The sequence below is a fragment of the Aptenodytes forsteri genome, unplaced genomic scaffold (assembly GCF_000699145.1).
Source record: "Aptenodytes forsteri isolate BGI_AS27 unplaced genomic scaffold, ASM69914v1 Scaffold71, whole genome shotgun sequence".
NCBI lineage: Eukaryota > Metazoa > Chordata > Aves > Sphenisciformes > Spheniscidae > Aptenodytes > Aptenodytes forsteri.
Genome location: NW_008795923.1, coordinates 1,755,813 through 1,780,886, shown reverse-complemented (window position 1 = coordinate 1,780,886; position 25,074 = coordinate 1,755,813). Strand labels below are relative to the sequence as shown.

Genomic DNA, 25,074 nt, shown 5'->3' with positions numbered 1-25,074 from the left:
GTAAGTGTGTGTGCAGGTGCATGAAACAGAGAGGAGGACTGTAGAAGAGCAGGTGCAATGAGGCTCGAGTGAACCTCGAATGTATATGAACTCACATATACATTCCCTAATGATGTGGTTAAATCTGCAGGAGGGTAGAACTGAGGCTTTTTTTCAGCATCGGTGGGCAGGGTAATTCTCAGTCATGGGATAATAGTAGGAAGAGCATTGGCTTCATGGAACTAAATTTCTCTTTCCATGAGGACATTTTTATGGTCTCTTCTACCGCTGAGTCAGAACTAATTCAACTGAGGTAAAGAGATTAAGTATTGTGATAACTGTACACTCAGAGATTAATCATGGGTCTGTATAAAAAGACCTGTATAAACATAAAATCCAGCTTTAAAGAAAGTTGAGATCCATGGAAATAATAGTACTGATGATAGCAGTAGGACTTAAAATTTATAAAAGTATACTAAAAGGAAGAAATTACACTCTCAGTTACACTTGCACAGCTCCACATATATTATTAAACTTTTTTTTTGTTCTGTTAGTATTAAAATAAAGCAACAAGTTAAAAATCATAAGACAAATACAGACTGAATATAAAATCTAAAGGTAATATTTGGATATATTAATATTTCAGATAGATTATTTGATGGCAAAACGAGTAATCTGTTTTAAATGATTCTGCAACTTCGGATAGTCAGTGTAAGGAGTTCATGAAAGATATATAGTCTAAGCAGATTTACAGTAAATAAGAAAGGAGTGGAGCTCTTTCAGGATGGGAGTGATATGGTATTCAGACTGCACAGTATGATATTAGTTTATAAACAGTACCAGAAGATTTAGTCTGAATTCTGAAGAACCATGTTAGTAAAGCAGACAGGACTGAGTGCAAGGGTAGTGGCGAATCTGAAATGTGACGAATAGCATCACTGACTGGGCTATGCTCTGGGACATAAGCATAGGGACAGCTGTTAGCTGTGTGTACTTTCCAAAGTAGAAAGGAGACAGATGCACATGGCTATGGATTGCACAGGTGGATAAATTATACAATATTATAGGCAGATAATGTTTTAATGACCTACTGAAGAAACTAAAATCTGGTTCATTATTAGGCTTAGAGTGGATGATACAGATTTAAAGGCAGAAGAAAGTGAGATGATGTGACAGGAGTAGGTGGAAACTTGGCTTTAATAAAAGGAGTAAAACATCCAAATTTTGGGGACTTAACTCACTAGACTTCATGGAATTACTGGGATTCCAAATACACAAAAAGTATAAAAGAGTCAACAACCCTGTGGCTAGCAACAGAACAAGCACCAGCTATATCTTGAATTTCAACAGTAGCACTAGTTTTGACAGTGGTAGTGCTAACTTTGAGGTTGAGGACAGCAGAAACACCAGGACTGTGCAGAGATTCTTTGTTAACTGAACACTGGGCAGAGATACTTGAGCTTGCTCTCTGTGAATGGGGATGTCTGCACAGCAGAGGGTGGGAGATGATCAACCAAGTCTCAGAGGTAGTATAGCAACTGTAGTATAATATACTGCTGTATCCAGGCTAATTAGCAATTCTCAGTCTCAGAGGTAGTATAGCAACTGTAGTACAATATACTGCTGTATCCCGGCTAATTAGCAATTCTTCAGGTAGCAAGTAAACTGTTCTTGCATGCTTTTATAATCAGTTGTAACTACTAATATGTTTGTAAAGGGGGTTATTTAACTTTATGTCTTTTATTCCACAATTCTCTTTCAGAACCTGCAAAGCCAGAAGGACTTAAATTCTTCAATATTTCATCATATTCTTTTTCATTGTATTGGAGACTACCGTATGGACATGTAGACAAATTTCACGTGGATCTTATTCCTGATCATGGTTCTGTTGTTATCCTAGATCTTGGAGTTAGGGAGTATCAAGTATGTGCTTTTATTAGAGGACTTGCATGGCCAGCTTTTCGTTACGCACTGTGCTGATGAGGAATTCAAGCTTGCCTCCTTAGATATTTAATGCAAATATGAATATGAAAGTATTACTGAAAAACTGGTGAAAACAAATTTCAGCATCCAGAGTTTATTACCTAGCAACAGGTAGTGAATTTACTTTTTTTTAAGTCTGCTAGAAGGATACGGCCAGTCATCCAAGGGTTCATGAATAGTTTAACAAAGGAAGGGCAGAGCTATTGAGTAATACAGGCTCATTAATTGTGTACTTGCCAGGAAGATCTGTGCTTAAATCATTAATGCAGGCAACATTTCACTGCTAAGCCATCGAAAAGAAATAGGAGCACTTTACTGCTGTCTGGAAAAAACAATAATATTAACAGAAATAATGGTTGTTCTGGTTGTTTTGCTTTTTTTTTTTATTGGAACTGCAAAGATACAGGTATTTTATATAAATGCTTGCTAAAAAATTGTTAATTATGTTTATTTCAAAAGATGGGCTAGCTTAAGGGTCAAAAACTTGTAAGTTTTTCAGGCTGCTTTTGTGTTTATTCTTTCAAAAAGGAATTTTATAATGCTTCATATGTACTTTGATAATGATGATGATGCAGAAAACCCCCTATAGATACACTGATAGGTGATTCTGTGATAAAATTAATAGTTAATTTTGTTGTTCTTTAATATTGAATGTTATACAGATCTTATGGAGGTAGTTAAATAAGGTGGCAAAATACTGTACTGTAGCTAACAGATGTAAACTAATATTTTTACTGTTGTAAATACTGTTGTGTTTCTAAAAGCTTATGATCAGATCACTTTCAGTAATGCAATGCTTAAACTTTTGGGTTTGGTTTTTTTTTTTTTTATTTTCATGATTCTTGGTAACAGACTTAAATACATCTATGTCCTATTTCAGGCTGATTTTTCTAATACTATTCCTGGAACAACATACAATGTTACAGTTTCTGCAGTTTCTTCTTCACTCTACAGTTCACCTGCGAGTAGAACAGTGACAACAAACGTGACAAGTGAGTTAATAATGACTGATGAAATTTGGTTTAGTTTTTTTTAACTATGCTTTTTTGTATTTATTATATGCACAGTAGCATCTGAGAAATGATAATCAGTTTTGAATAGTCATTAGAATTTTTCATCTTCTTTAACCATAAAAGAATACACTGAATCTGCGGTGTTCTATGACAGACAGCATGAGAGTTTCTCTATCAGATATTTTTAAGAAGCAGCCCTGGATGTGAGTCATGCTAGAATATCTCAAATATTAAATTGGCATTAAACTCTGTTTTGTCCATAAAGATCTTGAGCATTGCATTTTTTACATTCTTATAGAAGAATGTTCCTGGTGTTCCAAAATTCATTTAATCGTTTTTGTCACAGGACTCTAGCCAGAAAAAAAGCTTTTTATTCAACAGTACATTAGTTTTCAGTAGTTTTAGTGGTTTATGCTGGCAGATGATTTAATTTCTTTATAGAAGCTGTGAAGGTGTCTGCATTATCTGGAAACTAAATTAAAAACTATTTTATATGTGTGTGTTTCTGTGTGTGTGTGTATAAAAAGACCAATTACTTTTTTTTTTTTTTTTTTTTAGATCTTGGCCCCCTAGATCCTGGGCCCCCTGTGCTCCTTGCAGGTGAAAGAGTGGGCTCTGCTGGGATTCTGCTGTCATGGAATACGCCACTGCATCCAAATGGGAGAATTCTCTCCTATATTGTTAAATATAAAGAGGTCTGCCCATGGATGCAAACAGCTTATACACAGGTCACAACAAAGCCAGATAGTTTGGAAGTTCTTCTTACCAGTCTTAACCCTGGAACAACTTACGAAATTACGGTAAAAGCTTTTCAAATGCCTTCTAGTATTTTGAATTCTGATTTATTGTAAATTGTGTGAGTTTATGGTATGTCCATATAGTGTTTTCTGAAGGTCATTGCTAATTACTGTGGCATATAACAAAATATATTAGCCAGGTATTTGTTTACAGTAGTGGTTTTTAAATCTACTATAAATAATTTCCAACCAAAATTGTACTAAAATGTAGTTTCTTCTATTGATATTCTTATTGACATATGGCATTATGTGGTAAAAGGTAAAAAGCAAAGGGTAGAATTTTCAAAAACATCTAAATCCTTCTTCATTGAGATTTAATCTTTCAAATCACTGGTGCACTTTGGATATTACACGTAGATTTTTAAATCATCTCAGCCAGATCCAGAAAAGCATGTAGGTACATATTTCTTTCTTTGATTTTAAACTTAATTAGTTTAAGAAGGAGTTTTCTTGCCTGAGTATCTGTTTAGATGTAGCCTGTAAACACCTTAGCCTGGTTCCCCTAAGCCTGGGAGCTTTACCTAGTGTTATCTCCTGAAATAAAAAATGTCATACTTCTCCATTCCCTTTCCATGGATTTTATTGCCTAGATATTCACAGTGAATATCTACTGCCAAAATCAGTACATGTATCTTGATGACTTCTATATGTGGAATTTGTTTACATTGAGATTAGGCACTCCTGATCCATCTCTGAACTCTTCAACAATAAATGAGTTCAAGTGGACAGAAATGAACTGCTATCCTCTTGGCAGTATTTGCCAAGCAGTTCTTTGCCTGACTTACTCTTTCATAAGAACCTTGGAGAGGTGCTTCTTTTCAATATCAAGAATGAAATGAAATTATGTATTTGATTTGCTTCATTCCATATCATGTAAGTTCATACAGTGCAAAGCTATAAAAAAATATTGAAGTTGACCAGAGTAGGAATAGGGCTGTGCAGTGATTCTTTGTAAAGGTGGTGTGTGTGTATAAGAAAGTAAAAATGTAATTATGCCTGCCATTGTGGGAAAGTTGCTCACTGTGAATCTAGTCGTGATGACCATGCTGATAAAAGCCAGTATATCCACAGCTGGAGAAATGTTTATCCTTTGATCTCCTGCCTCCAGTCATCTGGTAAAAAAAAACCAAACCTACAAAAAAAGTTCAGCTACTATTTGAGAAAATTATTGTCACTTAGACTCTAAGTAGATTATTCTCCTCAGACAAAAGAAGTTATTAAGAGAATTAAATTTGCAATTCTGAGTACCTCAGTAGCACTTGTGTGGGTTCACTATTAAAGGTTTTGCAAATTCCATTCTTTGCTCCATATATGAATCTTGCCTGGGAAAACTGTGGGACTTTTTAAATCATTTGTTTTACTTAGCAATAATTTGCCCTTTGTTGATATATATGGGAGGCAATCCTTCCCATTGCTGGTGCCTGAAACATTGATCTTGGAGCAGAATTTGACTCAGGAAAGTGACTTGTGACCCAACAACCTCTGTCTAGCAGAGACCACACGGCTTTTTTCATGAGTGAATAAAAGTCTGTTGGCAAGCTAAGGGTTGTTATGTTACCTGCTGCTTTGGTGGGTGCCCTGACTGCCTGACCCATGAGCAACCTCACAGATTCAGTAACGACTCAGGTGGAAACACTTTTTCTACCTCACAGATGTGGCCAAAAAGAAACATTACATGTTTTCCTTCTCTTGAGCGATTTCTTGTGGTTCTTTGGTTAATTTTTGGAGTCTGTTGTGTCATTTAAAAGTAGTAGTTAAAAGATTTTTGCATAGGTGAAAGTTCTTTATTGTTTTAGGGTACCTGACTTGGTCCTGTTGTGAAATTCTTTCTGGTAATACTGTGACAGTACAGTTCAACAAAGCTTATAAACTTTGAATATGGGTTACCAATCTGTTTGTAACAGCCCGGTCTTAATTTCTTTACATCTAATGAAAAAAACATTTTTAAAGAAATAGCAGTTACAAGTGATAATTTGTTAAATGTTGGAGAGCTATGGATAATTTTGAACATCTAATCATTGATAATTTTGTAAAAATATCCACTCAAGATTTTTTCCTAAACTTAAATAATTAGTGGCAACATACTTCAAAGCGTAAAAATTAATACTCCTTCCAAATGTGAACTGCAGCTACTTGAACTTTGGATAGTACTTCGTTATCTGCATAGTAAACTTGTCCTTTTTAAATGTTTCCGTTTTTTTCTGTAACGGCTCCTTGTGGCAGTGATCTCTAGAAGCTAACAGTACATTGTGTAAGCATTTATTTTGATTTCTCTTCAAAGCTAATCGGTGTGTGTAGCTGACACCTTTACCATGCAAATTTTTGCATACTTATGTCATAGTACCTTTGAGTTCTCTTGAAAATACACATATGAAATGGGAGTTTCCATGTGTGTCTTAATGTTAGTTTTCCTTTCTGGACCCTTTCTACAATATCTACTTTAAGATGAGATAACAAAAAATCAGTGTTCAGGTGAGGACATACCTTTAGATTTATATAATGTAATTTTAATACTGTCAGAATTTTCTAATTGCCTGTCAACTCCCTGAAGATCTCCAGGTAATTTCCTCAGCTATTGCAATTACTGTAGAATTCATCAATGCTTAAGGATGTTTCAAGTCGTTCTTTCTGTGGCACAGAAGTAGGTAGGGTTGGCTGGAGTCATGAGGTGTGCGTGCATGGGGAGGGGCTGTTTGCATGGCTTAGGGAGGAGCTGGCCAATGATACAGATCCTCCTTCACCAAGCAGAGCATGCACTGCATTGGGAAGTGGTCGTAGGCATATGTGTCCCTTCACGTCCTAGATTAAGTCTTCATGTTGCCTCTTATTTCTTTGCTGTAGTTTGTCTGCCGTGGCTTAGTGCTTTTGTTTAAATAGCTTTACAGTCTTCTGAAAGATGCACAGTTTAGTCCTGAGAGGTGATTAGAAGTTTTCCTTTCTGACCTGCTGGCTCCTTCCACTCTCTTTGCCCTTCGTTATCCCCTGCGTGCTGTCACTTCTACTATGATTCACACATAATTTTGCACATCTGCCTCTTCTCACCCCGCTTTCGCCACAGTCTGCACTGTCAGCTCCCTCAGCACCACTGCCATACCTTTTACCTGACACTGATTAGAAGTTTTCCTTTCTGACCTGCTGGCTCCTTCCACTCTCTTTGCCCTTCGTTATCCCCTGCGTGCTGTCACTTCTACTATGATTCACACATAATTTTGCACATCTGCCTCTTCTCACCCCGCTTTCGCCACAGTCTGCACTGTCAGCTCCCTCAGCACCACTGCCATACCTTTGTTACCTGACACTGGCAGAAGGGAATGACTCTGCCAACTTTAACCTTGCTAGAGAGCTTTTTGCTTTGCTTCTTCTTTCACATTCTTCTCACCATCACCGTTGGAATTTTGCTTATGTTTTACCTTTTGTTGTCTCTGTCACTTCTTTTCAAAATAAGGAGTCAGACTTCATTCCTCTTTCTTTGTAAGTATTGCATGCCATGGCCCATCACTGAGTCAAATTGTCAGTAAGTCCTATATTGCAGAGCAAATAGCATCGTTGTTGTGTTTATTTCCATAAATTCTACCAAAGTCTCAATGTACTGCCCTTCTGCAGGAAGACACTGCTATGATCGTGAGCATTGAGGCACATCCACCATAAAGTGCATCTACAGTTCCCTGACCTGTTGTCTTTCTGCCAAAAGACATGCTTTCCTTGAGTTTCTGCTCTGAGGGAGGTTGACCTGCTCTTGCTATCCTTCAGGAGTTCAAGAAATAAAAGAGAACCTATTTTCTTTTTTACTTTTTTAAGTTATAGAACAAATAAAATAGGAATGGGGAAGCTGGATTAAGTGAATTGTGGTATGGAAAAGGAGTGTTACTAATGTTATTCTTGCTGTTGACTTTAGCATAAAATAGGGACTCGGCACTTTTGAAGTGTGAATATTCACACATGGTTTTCTCAATTTCTTACACTGTTTCATAATTTTTCCATTTTATTTTTTCACATCTAAATGTTGAGTATAAATTAAACAATACAGCTATAAAAGGCATGTTCATTTGTATATTTATAGTTTAAAAGCTAGAAGGTGAATCTCTGTGTATCCTTAAGATTTTCATAGTCCCTGAAACTATATATCCTATAGATTCTCTAATGTGGCTTTTTTTTTTTTTTCCTGTAGGTTGCTGCTGAGAACAGTGCTGGTGTTGGAATATTTAGCGATCCTTTTCTTTTTCAGACTGCAGAAAGTGGTAATTTTAATAAAGCTGCTAATTATTTTAATTAAAGCTGCTCTAATTTGTTCAAATAAAGTATCCATGGCACATTTTGTACTTGAACAAATTCTGATGCATTTAGAACAAAACCCTAATTCTTTTCTTATTCTCTCACTCAGTGAAAAGGTGCATTTTGTCCTATCTGCTAGTAACAATGTTTAGGCTGTGCACATATGGGGGCTTCTTATACGCAAAGTCTGTTTCTGTTGGGGTTTTCTTATGCCGGTTTCTAGGTAGGCTGCTCCAGAAAGCAAGGTCACAGGAGAGCAGAGCTACCTATCAAGTGGACCCATCTGCTGTTGCCTGGAGCAGTACTAGGAGACAGACTTTGTTGTGGGATCAGCTCTGGCATTGCCTACTTATGTCAAGCCATATTTATTTAGTGCTGGAGTCAAGTGCCTTCTCTACAAAGCCCAGCACAGAATGTATTTTACTAAGTTTTTACTTCTTAATTCTGAAGCAAAAACAAACAACAAAAAAATTATAATACGTGGCTGAAATGAAAATTTGACTTGATGGTTTTGAAGATTAAAAAATTATCCTTATAGTCTGAATTTGCATAATCTTTATTAATTTAGTATTTATAATCTTGCTCACACTCCAGGAGCAGTTGAGCCTTGGCTGAAGAGTTGGCACCAGGCCAGTTACGTTGGGGTGAACAAGAATTTGTGCTGCCATGGCGGTGACCATCCCATTGTGTTTAGGACTCCTAGTTGGTTTCTGTAGCTGTGCAAACCACAGAGTGCCACATCTGTTAATGGCAGGAAATCATCACTCTGCATCACATTTCCAGGATAACACAATGAGTTATGAAATGAAATATGAGAAGGTGTAGTAAACTTGCCATGTGGAGCTATCAAAATCATTGCTTTTAACTATTCTTTGTTTGTTATTGTTGGTAGAAAACCTTGTTTCCGTGAGCTGTATTTACTCATGTTTGACAGAGGCATCAGTGTTTCTCCATATGAGAACATTAGCTTTTTACCTTTTGATGCATTTCTGCTCACATTTTATTAAAGCTGAAATTCCTTATTATAAATGTAATTGGAAGGTTTCTTCAAATTCTAGGTGAGAGTTCTGTGTCACTGATACTACATTTATACTTTTACCTTCTCAACTTTTTTTTTTTTAACTCTTGCTTTGGTGGTTAAAGAAACCCCAACATCCTGATCAGCATGCAGAGGTACAGTTTAAAGTAGGAAAGTTAGACAGAAGATATAATTATTTAAATATAAAGGCTGTAGTCTGGGAGGAGGGGGAAGGGGGTGAAAGGTCTGCAAAAGATTCAGCAGGGCCTAAGCAAGAGCTGAATATGAGGGTTGGAGGATCTGTCTCAATTCAGCCGTGGAAGATCTGTAATTGTGGACACTTGTATATGTGTATATTTTTAAGGCAGCATAACCCTTTTCTCCTTAGTACTAAGGCTAGCTATCGCAGGAACTTCTACTGCCTGTGCCATGCAGACAGGACTAAGAAAGAGCTACAGTGCTCTAATTCTCAGAAAAATTCATATAGCTTGTAAAATCTTGTTTAGATGCTGCATCCCATTCCTTTGTGCTGTGATTAATACAGATGCTCTGACAAAAGGACCTGGAAACTGTCACTGGTACAAAGAACACAATTTCTGTAGTAATAGTGAATATTCAAATTAAATTGAGCTATTTAAAGCTACCAAAAATCTATATCTAGCTGAAAAGATGACACAGGTAAAGTGAAATAAAACACCCAGTGCTGTTATATGCTCTTAAACAACAAAACTACCTCTGACACAGTAGATGAGTTGCTTCTAGGAAGAATATTGTTAAGTTGACCAAACCAATTTCTATATTATTATGAGACTGAAATAACTATATTTCTCACTTAAAATAGATTGGAAAAGAGCTGTTGCATATCAGCTACTTTACATGTGTTTGTCAGTGGTTGTTATTTATTTGCTTCAGGGTTTGGAAGCTAGAAATGGCATTACAAAAAAAAAAAGGGATTTTTTTTTTTCCAGTGCTGAGAAGAAAAATATGTCTCACTGCTTTTGTTTGTTTTGTTTTCAAGCTCCAGGTAAAGTAGTGAATCTCACAGTTGAAGCCTTAAATTATTCAGCTGTAAATCTGATCTGGTTTCTCCCTCGGCAACCAAATGGAAAGATAACTAGTTTCAAGATTAGTGTGAAACATGCAAGAAGTGGAATTGTAGTGAAGGATGTCTTGGTTAAAGTAGAGGACCTTCTGTCTGGGAGGTTACCAGAATGTAATGTAAGTGCTATAAACCTTTTAAATTAGAAATAGACTCAAGCCACAGAATATAGTTTTACATTTGAATTTTGAGACATAAAAAATTTGGAGGCTTGCTTTTCAGACCAATCCCAAATACTTTACAGACTTAGGCCCAAGGCAGGATATAATGGTTGAAGAAAAACCTTTCTCTCCGAAATAGTTTAAATGGAATACTTTTCCTTGAAAAGCAGAGTTTAATCAAAGTAAAAATGTTAAGAAAGGGTCAATTTGGTGTCCTTTTAACAGAAAATGATGAAATAGATAATTTTGAGTTCTTTTCAGCTTTCATTTTTTTATTTTTGTTTTTTACAGCATTCAATTAGAAAAGGCAAGAAGTAAATGTATGCTTTATTCTGTGTATCACATTTCAACATTATTTAAATAATTTTCATATCAAAATAAAAAGACCCACTATAAGCAGAGTGATTTTTTAAAAAAATGTTTGTAGTCTGAGTTGTTCTTAAAATAAGCATTCATTGAAAAGTTTCTGAATTGTGACTATTCATTGGATTCAGACCTGTAACCAATATATACCTTTCAGAATTTGTTGAAGAAAATTCTCTTTTCCAGTGTTTATTCTCCTTTTCCTCTTTATTCTGAGCAGTGTTGTGATTACTCGGATGTCAAGTTGCCTAACTTTTTTTTCTTTTTTTTTTCTTTTTGTTTTTTTCAGGATGCTAGGGTTAGTACTTTAGTGAAAAGTGCAGTTTTAAATGATAAAAATTATCAGGGCTCTGGTTTCAGATTTTATTTGGAAGATCATCTTAGGCATTGTGAAGGTTCCCAACATCAGGCTAATTTAATTCAGCACTGAGAAGAGAGACTGCCACCTGCTGCATCATAAGCATTGGTTATTGTAATGTCTAGCAGTTTTTCAGAGGTGTCTCCTGACAGTTTGGATTAGGAAACCCCTGTCTGGTCTCATCCGTTATATATGGATATATGTATGCTATATATGTATATATACATGCATACATATAACATACATGTGATGTAGAAGGACCTCACTAGGGGACTTTTTTTGCTAAAAGAGAGACAGAACACTGAAAATGGAATCTGGGAATAATTAAATGAATCCTAGAGAGTTGCTTCTGTTAGGTCAGATTTGAGAACTTTTGGGATAAGGCAGGAAACTATAATACTGTCACTAACAGGATGTACTAGCAATATCAACTAATGAAATGATAACCTAAATTTGGAGATTGTAGTATATAAAGGAGAACCAATTTTGGGTAATTTTATTTCCCAGGTGGTCTGCCTTTTTTGATCTACATGTATTTACAATTACAGGTTATAGATGCAGCTTATCATGTTTCATATTTTGTCTTTATAGGATAACAGTGAGTCATTTTTATGGAGTACTACCACTCCTTCATCTACTTTTGGCAAATCCACAATTCCTTCACGGACTACAGTTACACCAAGTACAGAGGCACCGAGTCAAATGAGCTCTGTTTGGAATGAACCAATCAGTTTTGTTATAACTAACCTCAGGCCACATACCACCTATCTTTTTGAAGTCTCTGCAGTTACCACTGAAGCAGGTTACATTGACAGTGCAATTGTCCGGACACCAGAATCAGGTATATACTGCTTTCAAATGGAAATAAAGTTCTCAGATTTACATGAAAACTTCAAAATATCAGTTTGAAGTTATGTTGCAAGATACTTCAGTCCAAATCTGTCTTTATCGGTATCACGCTCCTGTATTTACGTGATTACTTAATTTTACCTGATGGAATCAACTGCCAGTGTATATAACTATTAATGTATCTAATAATGTACAGTGAGTAGGAGTTCAGTTATTATTAAAAGTCAAAGATACCAAAGTATGCTCAGGACAGATCAAATTTTATGAAAAACTGAGGATAATTTAAGAACTGCAATTAACGGCACAATGGAAGGAGAATTAAAAATGCAGATGAAGAGAAAAGGTGTCAGGCATGGTATTCAAAAAGTATGTGTATTGTGTGCATAGCAATGCACTTAAAGCTTCTTTCCCTTTGTGGAAAAATAAGCAGTATAAAGAGAACTCTTGTGCCACGGTTCCTCAATCTGAACCTATTGCAGAAAGTTGTTCAGTGCTGAAGAAATCTGTAAACACTAGGAAAGTTGGTTTTGGATTACCTGCAATGCACTGAGAAATCAGAATTGGAAGCGAAGGTTGTCCAGGAGCAGGAGTTTTATAATGGCTTAGGTAGTGGGCAACATTATTAATAGAGCCATACCAAAAAGGTGTTCTAGAGGAGCATTATTCTGGCTTTCTGTTTGCTGGTACATCATTCTTTTGCCTGACACAGTTTGGTGTAACTGGGTTCCCCTTTCATACATCCAGAAGTCATAGCACTGTTCAGATGAAAAGAAATTTAATTCCCTCCTAGCACTGTTCATTTGAATTGCTTTGCTAGAATTAAAATACCTTTAGTTTGCTGTTCTGTCTAGGGTTAATGAGGTTTTGGATAGTTTTTGTTCTAACGAACTCAGGGCTAATTTCCAGTTTATTTTTCACCCTGTTAACACCCTAGGATAGGTGCACTGGTAATAAGAAAACCTTGGAAAGTGATGAAAAGCTTATGCAATGGGGTTTAGTTCTGCCAAATACATAGAAAGATGTCAGCCGTTTGAAAGAGAAGATCTTCAATCCTTGCCTACTGGGTGCCTGTACAGCCAGGGTTCATCCATTAAAGTATGGTCTGGGAAAAGGGAGGTTATCTTACTGGTTGGTGTGGGTGAATGTGTGGTGTGCCCAGAGCACACCCCCAGTCAGCCCTCATGGTCCAAGCCTCAACAAGTCCTTCCTCTTAGCAGCACACTGGCACACCCAAGCTTCTGGTTCCACCTCTATTGTATCTTCACCTTATGAGCATTCAGGTGCTTGTCAAAGTGCTCCCCTGAGAGCCCCGCATGCCTGTGTGCCAAGGAACTGGTTCGGAGGCTGGCCATAGAGTTGGTTGGTGATATAGTAAATTCATGATTTAGGAGTGTTGCTTTGCAATTGTTGTAACAGGTCCCCCCTCCAGTATCAAGCACCATCATCCAGTCTCTCTGTAATTACTGAAATCCATTTCCCTTTTCCAAATGTCTGTTCTTACAAGAATCTCTTTAGTGTCACACTAGCCACCCCCTCCAAGTTACCGGTTTCTTGTATGGCCAAAACCTCACATTTCAGTCCTCCACTGGAGTGTCTCAGATGAGGGTTGAGGGAGAGGAATTGATCGATTATAGTTTGTGATAGCAGGTGGGAGGATGGAGAGTGCATTTATTTCAAATATCACTTTGCTGCTCACACAGGAGCATGACACGGAGTTGTTGTCATGCCCATTTCGCCACACAGAGGAAGATGATATATGTCTCTACTGTATAGCTCATTGGTGTTCCATTTTAAAATGTTGAAAATTATTTCTGCCCCTCCAACCAGAATTTTCTGAGCTGTACTGAAGCTCTCCTGTGTTCTTGGCAAAGATGATAGTTTGCTTGCTTTAATTTTTGAAAAAGAGGCTACTTCTTTAAAGCATTTTAAAATGCTTCATTGTAAATATTTTTTGAAAACCCAGCATGCAAATATTTCCTTTGCTGGGATGGCAGCCAAGGGAAGGGTACTTCTACAAAGAGAAAAAGATTTAAACCTTGAAAAAAAGAAGTGGACTCTTAAGATGATACTTCAGAATTATGTGCAATTGTAGCTGATGCAATTTGCGTAACTAAGAATGATTAAGTAGTCACTACTGACCAGTCTATAGCATATCTTTTAGGAATGACAGGATTTTTCATTTCTTTCATTTGTACATTAGTTTTTACAAAAGACAATAGTATTTTTAAGAGTAGTATGTTAGTTAACGTGCATGTTTACAGAATCAGTCTGTATCTCCATATTGGCTTAAATCTCACACATGACATATTAAGACCTGATTTTCGTAGAAATTTCTATCAAGCAGTTTCCATAAGTTTACTTGGGTATGCAGCATTTTTTAAAATCAGGTTTGTTTTTACTTTATATGGATGTAAAAAATTGCACCTCCTTTAGTTGTCTTTGGATTCAGATTTTCATCTCAATAGTAATCTCTCATTAACTTATCAATACAGTAAGGTATACTTTAGAAAGGACAGGGATCGGATTCCATAATCACTTGAGTATGGGATTCATTTAATTTATGTGAATAGTTTCATGAAAATAGAAAATTACTCAAATATGCAGCTTTTTTACAAGCTTAATTGTTTCCAGGTTTATCTTTTTGGATGGTAATGTATATCATTAGCGCTGTCAGAAATCTTCAATATGAAAAAAGAACCTGTTCAAGGAAGAAAAACGTACCCAATGTGAGCTCTGTATTGCTGAGCATCACAATCGTATTTGAGCATCTTCTGTACGTAATCTATATCATGATGAAGTCCACGCTAAACTTGGTAGGATCCCTGCCACCTTTGTCTTTTAAGGATTATTTGCATGCTACCATAGCGCTGTCAGAAATCTTCAATATGAAAAAAGAACCTGTTCAAGGAAGAAAAACGTACCCAATGTGAGCTCTGTATTGCTGAGCATCACAATCGTATTTGAGCATCTTCTGTACGTAATCTATATCATGATGAAGTCCACGCTAAACTTGGTAGGATCCCTGCCACCTTTGTCTTTTAAGGATTATTTGCATGCTACCAGCTCTCGATACATTTTCATTTTGCAAGTATTAACTTAATAAAGAAATGAAATAAAAATAAGTCATTTTAATGAGATGTGCTTTTAATGTAGCTTCCCTTCAGAATATTTAATGTTTATGTTTAAAATGAATTGTCTGATATGTGGTTCTTGGAAATCCTAATATAAATTATTTTATGTTCAAAGACTTTTTCCAATATTGTTTAAGTTCCAGAAGATCCACCACAAAATTTTGCCAAGAGCAACATTACAGCAAAGTCTTTCTCAGTGATGTGGGACCCACCAACCATAGTAACAGGAAAGTTTAGTTACAGAGTTGAGCTGTATGGACCATCTGGTAAGACTGAATTGATATTTTTATTTCTTTTTCTTTTTTGTGATTATTTCCTTGCACTTGCATTCTTAGTGTCCCTGCCAATCAAGAATGAATACTGGAAAGCAGTGCTATGTATCCTTTTTACTATTAGACTTTTTAATAGATTTGAGATTACTTTTAAGGGAAAAGTCTGTTCATCACGAGGAAGAGTACATAGTTAGATATTCTTAAGAGTGGAGGAAACCAACTTTCCTCACTCTTTTAGAGAGATGACGTGCTAAGCTTGCAGCTGAATTATCGTGCTTGTATATCCAAATCATTCTGTATCTCACCTTTACTCTTTTCTCTTTCTGTTAAAGATTTCTGGAGGATTTTCATTCCTATGTAGTATACAATCAACTGTATGAGTCTGTTTTGATGTTTTTGTAATTCTTTTAACTCAGATACATATATCTAAAGAAGTTATATAACTGCCTGTAGTTAAGTAAGAGGTAAATGAGCTGTATACTAATGGTTTTATGGGACCACACAGGAAAAGCAATAGAAATTAATTTATAAACAAAAAATGTCCATCTTTTAAAACCCATATCTTCTTGAGATGGTTTGGGGGGATTTTTTCAGGCATTCAGTATTATTTCCAATGAAGTTGATGCCAAACTAGCTTTTTCACAAATAAATGTGGCTTTTCATTGTCCATCATCCTGGAAAGTAGCTATATTTAGCATAAGCAAGTAATGGACTGTTTTTATTTTTGAGCTAGAATCTCTTCATTTTTCATTCCAGGTCATATTCTGGATAACAGCACAAAAGATCTTAAGTTTGTATTTAGTAACCTTGTGCCGTTTACAACATATGACGTGTACGTCGGTGCTGAGACAAGTGCTGGGGTGGGGCCAAAGACTAACCTTACAGTTTTCACTCCTGCAGATGGTAAGTAAGCATAAAGAAGTGAAGTAAATGGGCTGTACATGATAACTGGTTTCAGTTTTCCCTTCAAAGCCTTTTAGGTACTTTGCAAAGGAAAGAATGGGTGTGTTATAGTAGTCTTACAAGAGAGGGATAATAAACTAATGAAAGAAATTAGCTGAAAATTTAATATGTAGATTTATTTCTCCATTTTTTTCGAGTTCATGCACTGTGACTAAATTTACTTGCTGTCAGAGATTGTCAAAGAAACATAGTTTCTGCCGGAATGAAAGTAGTTATTTTTAGATACGGTAATTAAGTTGCAGGTCCCTCACTTACCCGTTAGATGGCAGCAAGTGGAAGAGAAAGAACAGCGCAGGATTCCCCGCCCGCTCGCCTGGTTTCTTCAGCCCCGAATGTTTCTTATTAAACATCTCGTTTGACTTAATTTTCACCAAATCCAAGGCCCCATGCCAGTTTCTAGTGGAGCCACTTTTACCACGGACCATAGCTCTGAGGCAGACCCAATATCGAGATCTTGTCCTGGGGCAATCAAGTGGTTAGTTCTGCCCCTGAGCTGTCTACTCTGTCGTTTGGGAGTTTTGGCTCCCAATAGTTTGCTCACCAGGTGAGAGTTCTTTGCTCTATAGAAATGTAGTTTTATCTTACATGTGTGTGAGATTGTGCCGGATTATTGGTCTGCAGCTGAGGATGCAACCAGAAAAATTTGAGAATCAGTGTGTAATAGGCAGGCAGTTTCCAGATGGTTACTTTTGTGTTGTGTTTATGCCACACAGCACAAATTTAGAAAACCTCTCAATCAGCGATTGCTGCAATGCTTTCTGTCAAGGTGTAACAGCAGGAGGAGCACCTATCCTTATTTATAGTATTCTTTCCTGAAGTATCCAAAGTATCTGCTTTTGTCAGCTCTCAGAGACAATTTCCAGAGATGGCCTGCTTCGGTGCAGCCATGCTTATCTTCTGTCTGAACTCACCATCAGAAGCCAAAGGGGATTTTGGTGTTGGTTTTATTTTTTTAGAGTGACATAGAATGTCTCATTTTATAATGCCAAATCTACAAACCTTCATTACGCAAGTAATTTCTAATTTGACTTTTTCTGTGGTATATTAGGAAAAAAATAGTTTTCATATCAAATCTGAATATCATTCTATTGAATATAAATGTTTCTGATCTCTGGCAGTCCTATGTAAAGTACAGTATCATTACTACTTCGTAGTTAAAGTAGAAATTGAACCAAAACCTGTTATAAAAGTGAAATGAACAAGATGTATCAAGTTCTTTTTTTTTTTCAGCTTTTTACTTAATTCTTGTATGGTTTTGATGAATTTAGAATTAAGCTTTCATTTTCAACATACTTGAGGTTCTATATAGTAAGCTAGCAAAGGTCTTCTTGCTTCCAGTGCACTGACTTCAGTAGAGCTATCCTGATTTACATCATCTTAGGATTTGACCATGTTCGTACATATGTCATATATGTCAAAAAACTGTCTTTGTATTTTTAGAACTGTAACTTGTTTGCTAAAAAAACGTGTGAAGTAACTCTCTACCTGCACAGGAGCAACTCAAAAGATAAGGATGTGAAATTTGATAAAATGCCTATTGTACTTTGCATGAGGTGCTGAAAAAGCTTGTAATAATCAGAGATGTGCAATTAAATCAAGTTTGTTCTTGAATATTTAGTCCCAGGTGCTGTGTCAGATTTACATCTAGCAGAAGTGGAAGCCACATACGTAAAAATTGTTTGGAGGAAGCCACGACAACCAAATGGAATCATTACCCAGTATAGAGTTAAAGTACATGTGCAGGAAACAGAGGTGACTCTGGAAAACACTATTCTCCAAGGAAAAAGTAAGGTATTTAGTTTTTTTCAGTATGGATTTCTTTGCTAGATTAAATTTGCTTCCCTGCCTTATCCAATAGATACAGAATGTGGAATTGGCCATCACAGGTGAGTCTTCAATGCTTTTAAAAGCCTCCTTCCTCACCCAACCCTCTTTCTCTGTCTGGCTGGGTTTTAAAGAGTTTCCAGTAATGCTGTTTCCACAACATCAAAAGAATAAATAATTTTGGTGAAATGATCCAGAATTTCTTAGCTACTGAAGGTAGGAAGCCATAGCCCACAGTCTTACTATCCCTTCTAGCCCTTGAGTTCTTTGCAGCATAGGGTGACTTAACAGTAAGAGTACAGATTTAGGTGCCTAGATCGATACGTAGCCACTGAGGCAAACTCCTAGAAGGTGTGGGTATGAATCCTATGGAGAAGTGAATTCAACGTAAGTCTCCCAAGGCTGGTCAAGTGCTCTGCTTGCAAGGCAAACACTCCTAGACTTTCTGCCCCCATTTATACCCTTGAATTTACATGTCTGATACTGCATGCTGAACTCTATGCTATGGTTGTATATTAAGGATATCTGCCCACATTTACCGGCTCAAATGTTTTAGGAGACTTAGGCTGTCAGTCAGTCTAGCTTCTGGATTTTGGGTGCTGATGTGCTCTACATGCTTAGACAGGGCAGCTCGGAGCATGCAGCACAGAACTGTAGACCCCTAGCAAATGTTCAGCTCAAGATTGAGTACTTTCTGAGGTAGGGCTTTTTGTCTTAATTTTGAACGTAGGTGCCCAAAGTTTGAATAATTCTTTTTTTTAGACAATTATGTCCTTCTCTGAATCTGACACAGAATCTAAGTTTTTGATGTAGAGCTCAATGAAGAAGTTTGCTTTCAAGTTGAATGGTATACATTAAATAGAGCCCTGGAGCCAAACATTACATAAGGAGTAAGGGGGAAAAAAATGAAAGTAAGGATCCATTCATTAAACCAAGCAGGCATCCTTGGAAAATGAAAGTATATAACTCTATAATTAAAGATTGTATCATAGTACAGACACAGAAAAAATGAAAATTGTCTGCACAGACGTTTTAATGATGGGATTTCCTAATTTTTGATTTCTTAGTTTAGCATCATTGCTGCTTTATTATAGTTTATTGAATGTAATTTTCTAATTAAAAAACAAAACAAACCATAACAAACATTAGTTGGAACCCCATTGACCCAAGCTTAGAACATCTACAGGATTTGAACTGTCAGATCCACAGTGCTAACAGTAGCAATAAAAGGCTGTTATCTTCTAAGTGGAAAATCCCCAGAGGCAAAAAGTATTTCCACGTGGGTTACTATTTTGCTATAAAATGTTGGTGAAGATGAGGCATATATAGCTTTTACCTGTTGGTACTTAGGTGAGATTGATGCTGTATCTCTGCCTGTGGTGAACCCCCCCTAGTTACAGCAGTAAAAAAGCTGCTTTGCCCTCCCTCCACCCAGAGTCTATAAGGGAGCGAGCTAATGTGTATTAGTTACATCACTGTAAAAGCATCTCTTTCTGGCAGTGAAGTGGGCCATATGTGTGAGTGGGGAGTGTTCACAGATGACAGCAGAACAATTTAGAGACACTGGAGTCCTGGATTCAGTCCCAGATTCTGAAGGGGCATGATGATCTAGTGCTTACACACCATTTTGTACCTATGCTCTAGGCTGTCTCTCTTTTCTCTTCTGCTTTTGTTGTACCTCTCTTTGTAGTTCTTGCTCCCCTTATATCTGCTGCCATCCCTTTCCAACATTTGTCTTTTGCCCCTTCTGTCCTATGGACCTCTATATCGCTTACCTCTCTTTCACTCTCCCTTTTCACATATATACTCCCTTATTTGCCCTCTCCCCTTTATTTTATTTAAGAAAAACCTTCTGTTTTTCTCCCTCTCCCCTTATTCCCTCTCAGCGATCTAGTCAACCTTTTATTCCTTTTCTTCAGGGCCTAGCAGGGGCATCCGAAGCCCTCCTGTTTTCAGCGCCTGCAACCCTGTTTCAGAACGTGCTTGGTACAAATGGAATCTCCCAAACTCAAACATGTGTCTATTCAATATAACTCCAAGGATATAGCATTAAAGTTAAGGCCTTGCTCTAAAATTGCCACTTTACTATAAAATCCGTATTTTAAGAAATTAAAAAAAAGAATGTGGTGTTTGTTTAAACAATAAAAATGAATAAAAGGTTTTAAGGTACTGGTAGCTGAGCTTTCTCACTGAGCTTTTTTTTAAGAAATATTGTATTTTGCAAAGTTAATTATTGTTGTAATGAAAGATGTTTGTATGCCAACATTTATATAGTGTGTATATATATGCACAAATATACAAACACTATTTCTATATTATATATAAATTTAATTAAATAATTTAGTGATGACAAGGTTTGTGATTTATTTTTATATTTCAAATTTTTAGTATTTGATTGATTCTTTGGAACCATACATGACAAATGAAAGCATCAAACCTTCTCCCTCTTGGAATTCAATGGAAACAGCCAATGAATTATATGAAGGTTCAGCTGAAATGTTGCCCAGCATTCAGACAGCTTCCCCAGTAATACTTACAAGTGTATCTGGTGATAATTTGCCTGCTATAAATGGAGCTGCAGAATTACATTCTGCTTTGGGTAAGATATTTTAGGATATTTTTCTATCTGCTCCTTTGTTCTAAAGGACCCCCATCACTGTCCCAGATATGATCTTTAGCACATGGTTCAAGTAAATTATGAATGGGTCATTTGCTGGAGTCGGATTTTTTTACTACCAAATAACCTTCTGAAGCAAATGGGAATGCCACACAGGCAGGAACTAGCCCCTTGTCACCCAGCTGACCTTCTTCCTAGTGAAAGGAGCACCCGAAAGCCATCAGCCAAGCTGCATAGACAATCAGTTATTACAGTTGCCAAAGCAGGTGTGATTGTCAGGGATTAACATATCTCCAAGCCCTTCAGAGACCTTCATTTCTCTAAGCCTTTTGACTAATAGGTTTTCAAATGTCAGTAAAGGTAAATAGGTCAAAAAGTTACAACTTTGCTATATGGGTGACAAACAGGTGGAGATGACCCCATGACACGGTGATGTCATTAGTGTGTACACTTGTTCTGTATTATCAATAGACCAGTGTTTCTTTACCAAGTATGGATATTTACAAATCATTAAGCAGGCCTCAGTTGACAGGCAGGGACTTAAAATACCACTCTAAATTTTTACAGTGAGTTTTGAACAGTAGGAAGAAAGTCAAGTTTTTATTTTTTGATTTTTTTATTAAAGTCACCAAATTCTTCCATATACACCAGTATCTAAAACCAGAATTTAATCCATTAGTTTAAACTACAGTGGATCTTTTCTGTACTACATTAATCCTGAAGAATCTTCTTTGTCAGAGAAACATAGAGTGCTTTAAATGTGAATCTTCTTTTTATGTCCTCATTCCACTTGAGGTATCGAGTTGCTAAAAGATGTCTGTGTTGCTGAAAAATTGCTTTCAGACAGTGTCTGTTGTAATCTAGCATACAAGTATTATTTTATAGTAGTTATTATAGTAAAAGCTGTTGACAGCCAAATTCTCAACAGGGTCTGCTGATTTTTAGATGCCTCCATTTTAATGCTGGTCTTGCAAAACTCTGAGCCTGATACTCAGATATGTGAAGCACCCACACTTTTTCATGTTGCAGTGGCATAATGGCTGCTTTATTACAGATGATTTTGACTAGCACAGTTGGGTTGCAGCTGACTTTGAACTTTATTGCAGATGCACCAAAAACTCTTTGTGGGCATGTATGACTTCTTCATTCTGCTGACCACAACTCTTCTGCTAAAAATACCAGTGTGAAGGGATCCGTGAGGGGAGCCATTTCAAGTATAGTTATTATAGCACTGTTGGGAGGGCAAGGAAGAGGGCATCTGTCTTTCTTAATTAAAAAAAAATAAAAACAAAACTAAAAGCTCCATCAACCTAGGAGCCGTGGTTCTTGAAGTCACTGGAGAGACTAGGCCATCTACAGGTATGCCTTTTCCTAGTTCCTAGGAGATTTCTCTCAAATTTTTTTGTAGATAGCTGTCAGTATAAACCTCATAGTTTTAGTTCTTGCCCATTCATTCTTGCACCTAGGACAATCTATCTGTTGTACACATGAAAATGGACCTATAATAGCCTCTCCTTGATTGAGTTAAGAGGCGGAGTGTAAACTTTTCTTCATATTTTTGTCATTGCCGTGAAAGTCAATTCTTTTGCAATAAAATAGTTCCAGGTTGCTGTGTCAAAGTGAGTTTAGAATGCAAAAGGAAGAAAGAGAGTTTATGAGTAAGTAACTATTTCTCTCCATTTAATCACAGATAATCAGTATACCATTAACATTTTGGCTGAAGAACTGTCATATGTTATAAAGGGCCTCGTACCTTTCACAGACTACACAATCAGTGTGTCTGCTTTCACTGCTGTTGGAGAAGGACCACCATCAGTTCTTACAGTCAGGACACGTGAACAAGGTAAAATGTTGTAACTCTGATATTATCAAAGTTAACATACATGACTTCTTTCACTGAACATTTTAAAAAATTTTTAATAATTTTTTTGCTTACTGTTCTATTTTTCTGTTTTCGTTTAAGTTCCAAGCTCAGTACAAAATATATCTTACAAGAATATTAGCTCTTCCTCTGTTTTGCTGTATTGGGATCCTCCAGCAAATCCCAATGGGAAAATCATTCATTATACTGTTTATGCGATGGAACTGGATACAAAAAGAGCATTCCAGACAACAACTTCCAACAACAGCTTACTTATGACAGGTACAGTGTCATTTGATTTTAAAAAAACATAATAAATTGCAAGTACATTACACAAAATTATTTTTTCCAACTTTATGTAATGTAGCCATTTGCAAGGTAGACATTACACAAAATTATTTTTTCCAACTTTGTGTAATGTAGCCATTTGCAAGGTAAGTGGACCAAATCTCCCCCATCCACACACATCCACACACGCACAACACCACTGCATGTAAAAGCAAGGCTGGGGACACTACTGACAGACTTGTCTACTGTGGAGGGGTATGTAGGGAATGTGAGATGGGAGGAGAGGACTAGGTAAGACGAGCAGTAATTTGTGAAATGTGCCAAGTAGTAATCCGTGAACTCTACTTTGTGAATTTGTGAATTTGCAATTTGTGAAATGGATTTTTCCTTGGAATTTTTTCCTCAGCCTCTTCTTTCCACATAGAAAAATATTCCTAAATTGTCAATTCTTTTTCAGACTTGAATTTTTTTCACAGTATTTGTCTGACATTGATAATAGTTTTCTTCTTTTAAGGTGATAATTTTGATAGTAATTGAAGAAAATGCATTCCTTATGGGGTTTCAGGCATTTGTTTATGCTAATCAGAGTAATGCATATAGAATAAAAACACATATTTGGGTGCATACATACACATCCTTTGTTTTGACAAATAAATTCTTAAAGCTATTTGCAGGGTTGAAGCTGGTTGACTTATTTAAAAATCTGTTGATTTGACTGAATGCTTATCTGGCTTTCCCCAAATAAATGGTATTATACAAATTCTGTCTTTTAGGTGGCAAATGTGTATCAAAAGCTTTTAGAACAGTAACCATTTTTATAGTTTTATAAGTAGCTATGAGGAAAAAAATATGTTTAAGAAGTCAATAGTCAAGGGTTTTTTACTTAATCTTTTTAGGTTTAAAAAAGTATACAAATTATAAAATGAGAGTCGCAGCCTCTACCACAATTGGAGAAAGTGCTTTGTCTGAAGAGAATGATGTTTTCGTGAGAACCCCTGAAGATGGTAAATACACTGTTTGCAATGATGATTTGATTTCTGTATTGAAGTTTGCACTTCTTCAGAAGACTGGGCGCATACATAAGGAGGGGAAGAAAGTGTACAAATAAAATCAATGTTTGTTGAAATTATTAGTCTTCCATCAGTTAGTGACTTCATTCAGCCCATTTTTAGGTAAGTGCTAGAAATAGTGATGAAAGCTGCAGCATGACTAGCAATCAACTAATTTCAACTCTGATAGACAAATGGGAAGAAAGCTGCAGAGCTGAGGTTCCTTCACTGAAAACAGTGTGTCCCTAGACCCCATCTAAACCATAATGAATTATCTTTGGGAATCCAGCTTCTCTTTTTTTTAAAACGTTATCATACGGAAATTAGGTTGGTTTTGGAGCATCTGGAAATGGCAACTTTCAACAATTCAGAGGCCATATTGCTGTCTATAAGCAGAGCTGCTGATAAAGTGAGGGTTTTTTATACTGAATGATATCATATGCAGTTGTTTTTGTACAGGTTTGGGGCTTTTTTCATTTTAAGACTGACGAATAGTTTTAATGTAGGGTATAATACTACCTTATGAAGATTTCTGGATCTTCGTTGCTTGCTTACAAGGCAGTCTCCACCCATGAAGGCACAGGAGCAGTAGCTGGAGTGGCCATTGGCCTCTGCAAAGAGAACACAGAAATTTGATTTACAGAGCAGAGTCATGATTATTAAACCTTAATCTTTTCTCATTTATATCATGTTTATATTTTCACTGGTTTCAGCAAAGTTATTTCCAGTTTTTACCAAAGTAATAAAGAACATAATTGTCCAGTTGTCATTTATCTCTCTCATTGCCAAATATGCTACAATACAGGAAAATTAAGTGGGAATAAAAGAGAGCAAAGGATTACAGGATTAAAAATCATGGGGATTTATGAAGCTTAGCTGATTTGAATAACCAAAATATCAAATTAAACAGTGAAACTTAAAGTGCTTGTAAATTTTTTTAAAGGTTGCATGCTTCTATGCTGTTAGTTTTTTGCAGAGGAAAGGCATATCACAAGAACAGAAAATTACCTATCCAAATATCTTTTTCTTGGAAAGTTTACAATTCCTTGCCTTTGGGCATTACAGAAATTTGTTCAGAGTAGAGTTTCAGGCCAACAGTTTGTCCATTGGTAAGAGATGCATGCAAGCCTTGAGGAAACTATTGAGAAAACCAGAAATAATTCCTGCCTTTTTATAA

General features: G+C 36.5%; 1 protein-coding gene across 1 annotated transcript in view; it reads left to right on the top strand.

Moving 5' to 3' along the window:
- Positions 1-2,314: 2,314 nt before the first annotated feature.
- The window catches only part of PTPRQ (protein tyrosine phosphatase, receptor type Q), a 109,319-nt gene continuing 86,559 nt past the window's right edge, over positions 2,315-25,074 (top strand). Inside the window, exons 1-13 of the mRNA XM_009284939.1 lie at positions 2,315-2,368; positions 2,843-2,954; positions 3,549-3,775; positions 7,941-8,010; positions 10,081-10,280; positions 11,635-11,884; positions 15,161-15,289; positions 16,052-16,198; positions 17,877-18,049; positions 20,471-20,681; positions 22,390-22,542; positions 22,663-22,842; positions 23,745-23,852. Of these exons, the coding sequence (XP_009283214.1) occupies positions 2,315-2,368; positions 2,843-2,954; positions 3,549-3,775; positions 7,941-8,010; positions 10,081-10,280; positions 11,635-11,884; positions 15,161-15,289; positions 16,052-16,198; positions 17,877-18,049; positions 20,471-20,681; positions 22,390-22,542; positions 22,663-22,842; positions 23,745-23,852 (2,014 nt within the window). The remainder of the gene's footprint in view (positions 2,369-2,842; positions 2,955-3,548; positions 3,776-7,940; positions 8,011-10,080; positions 10,281-11,634; positions 11,885-15,160; positions 15,290-16,051; positions 16,199-17,876; positions 18,050-20,470; positions 20,682-22,389; positions 22,543-22,662; positions 22,843-23,744; positions 23,853-25,074) is intronic.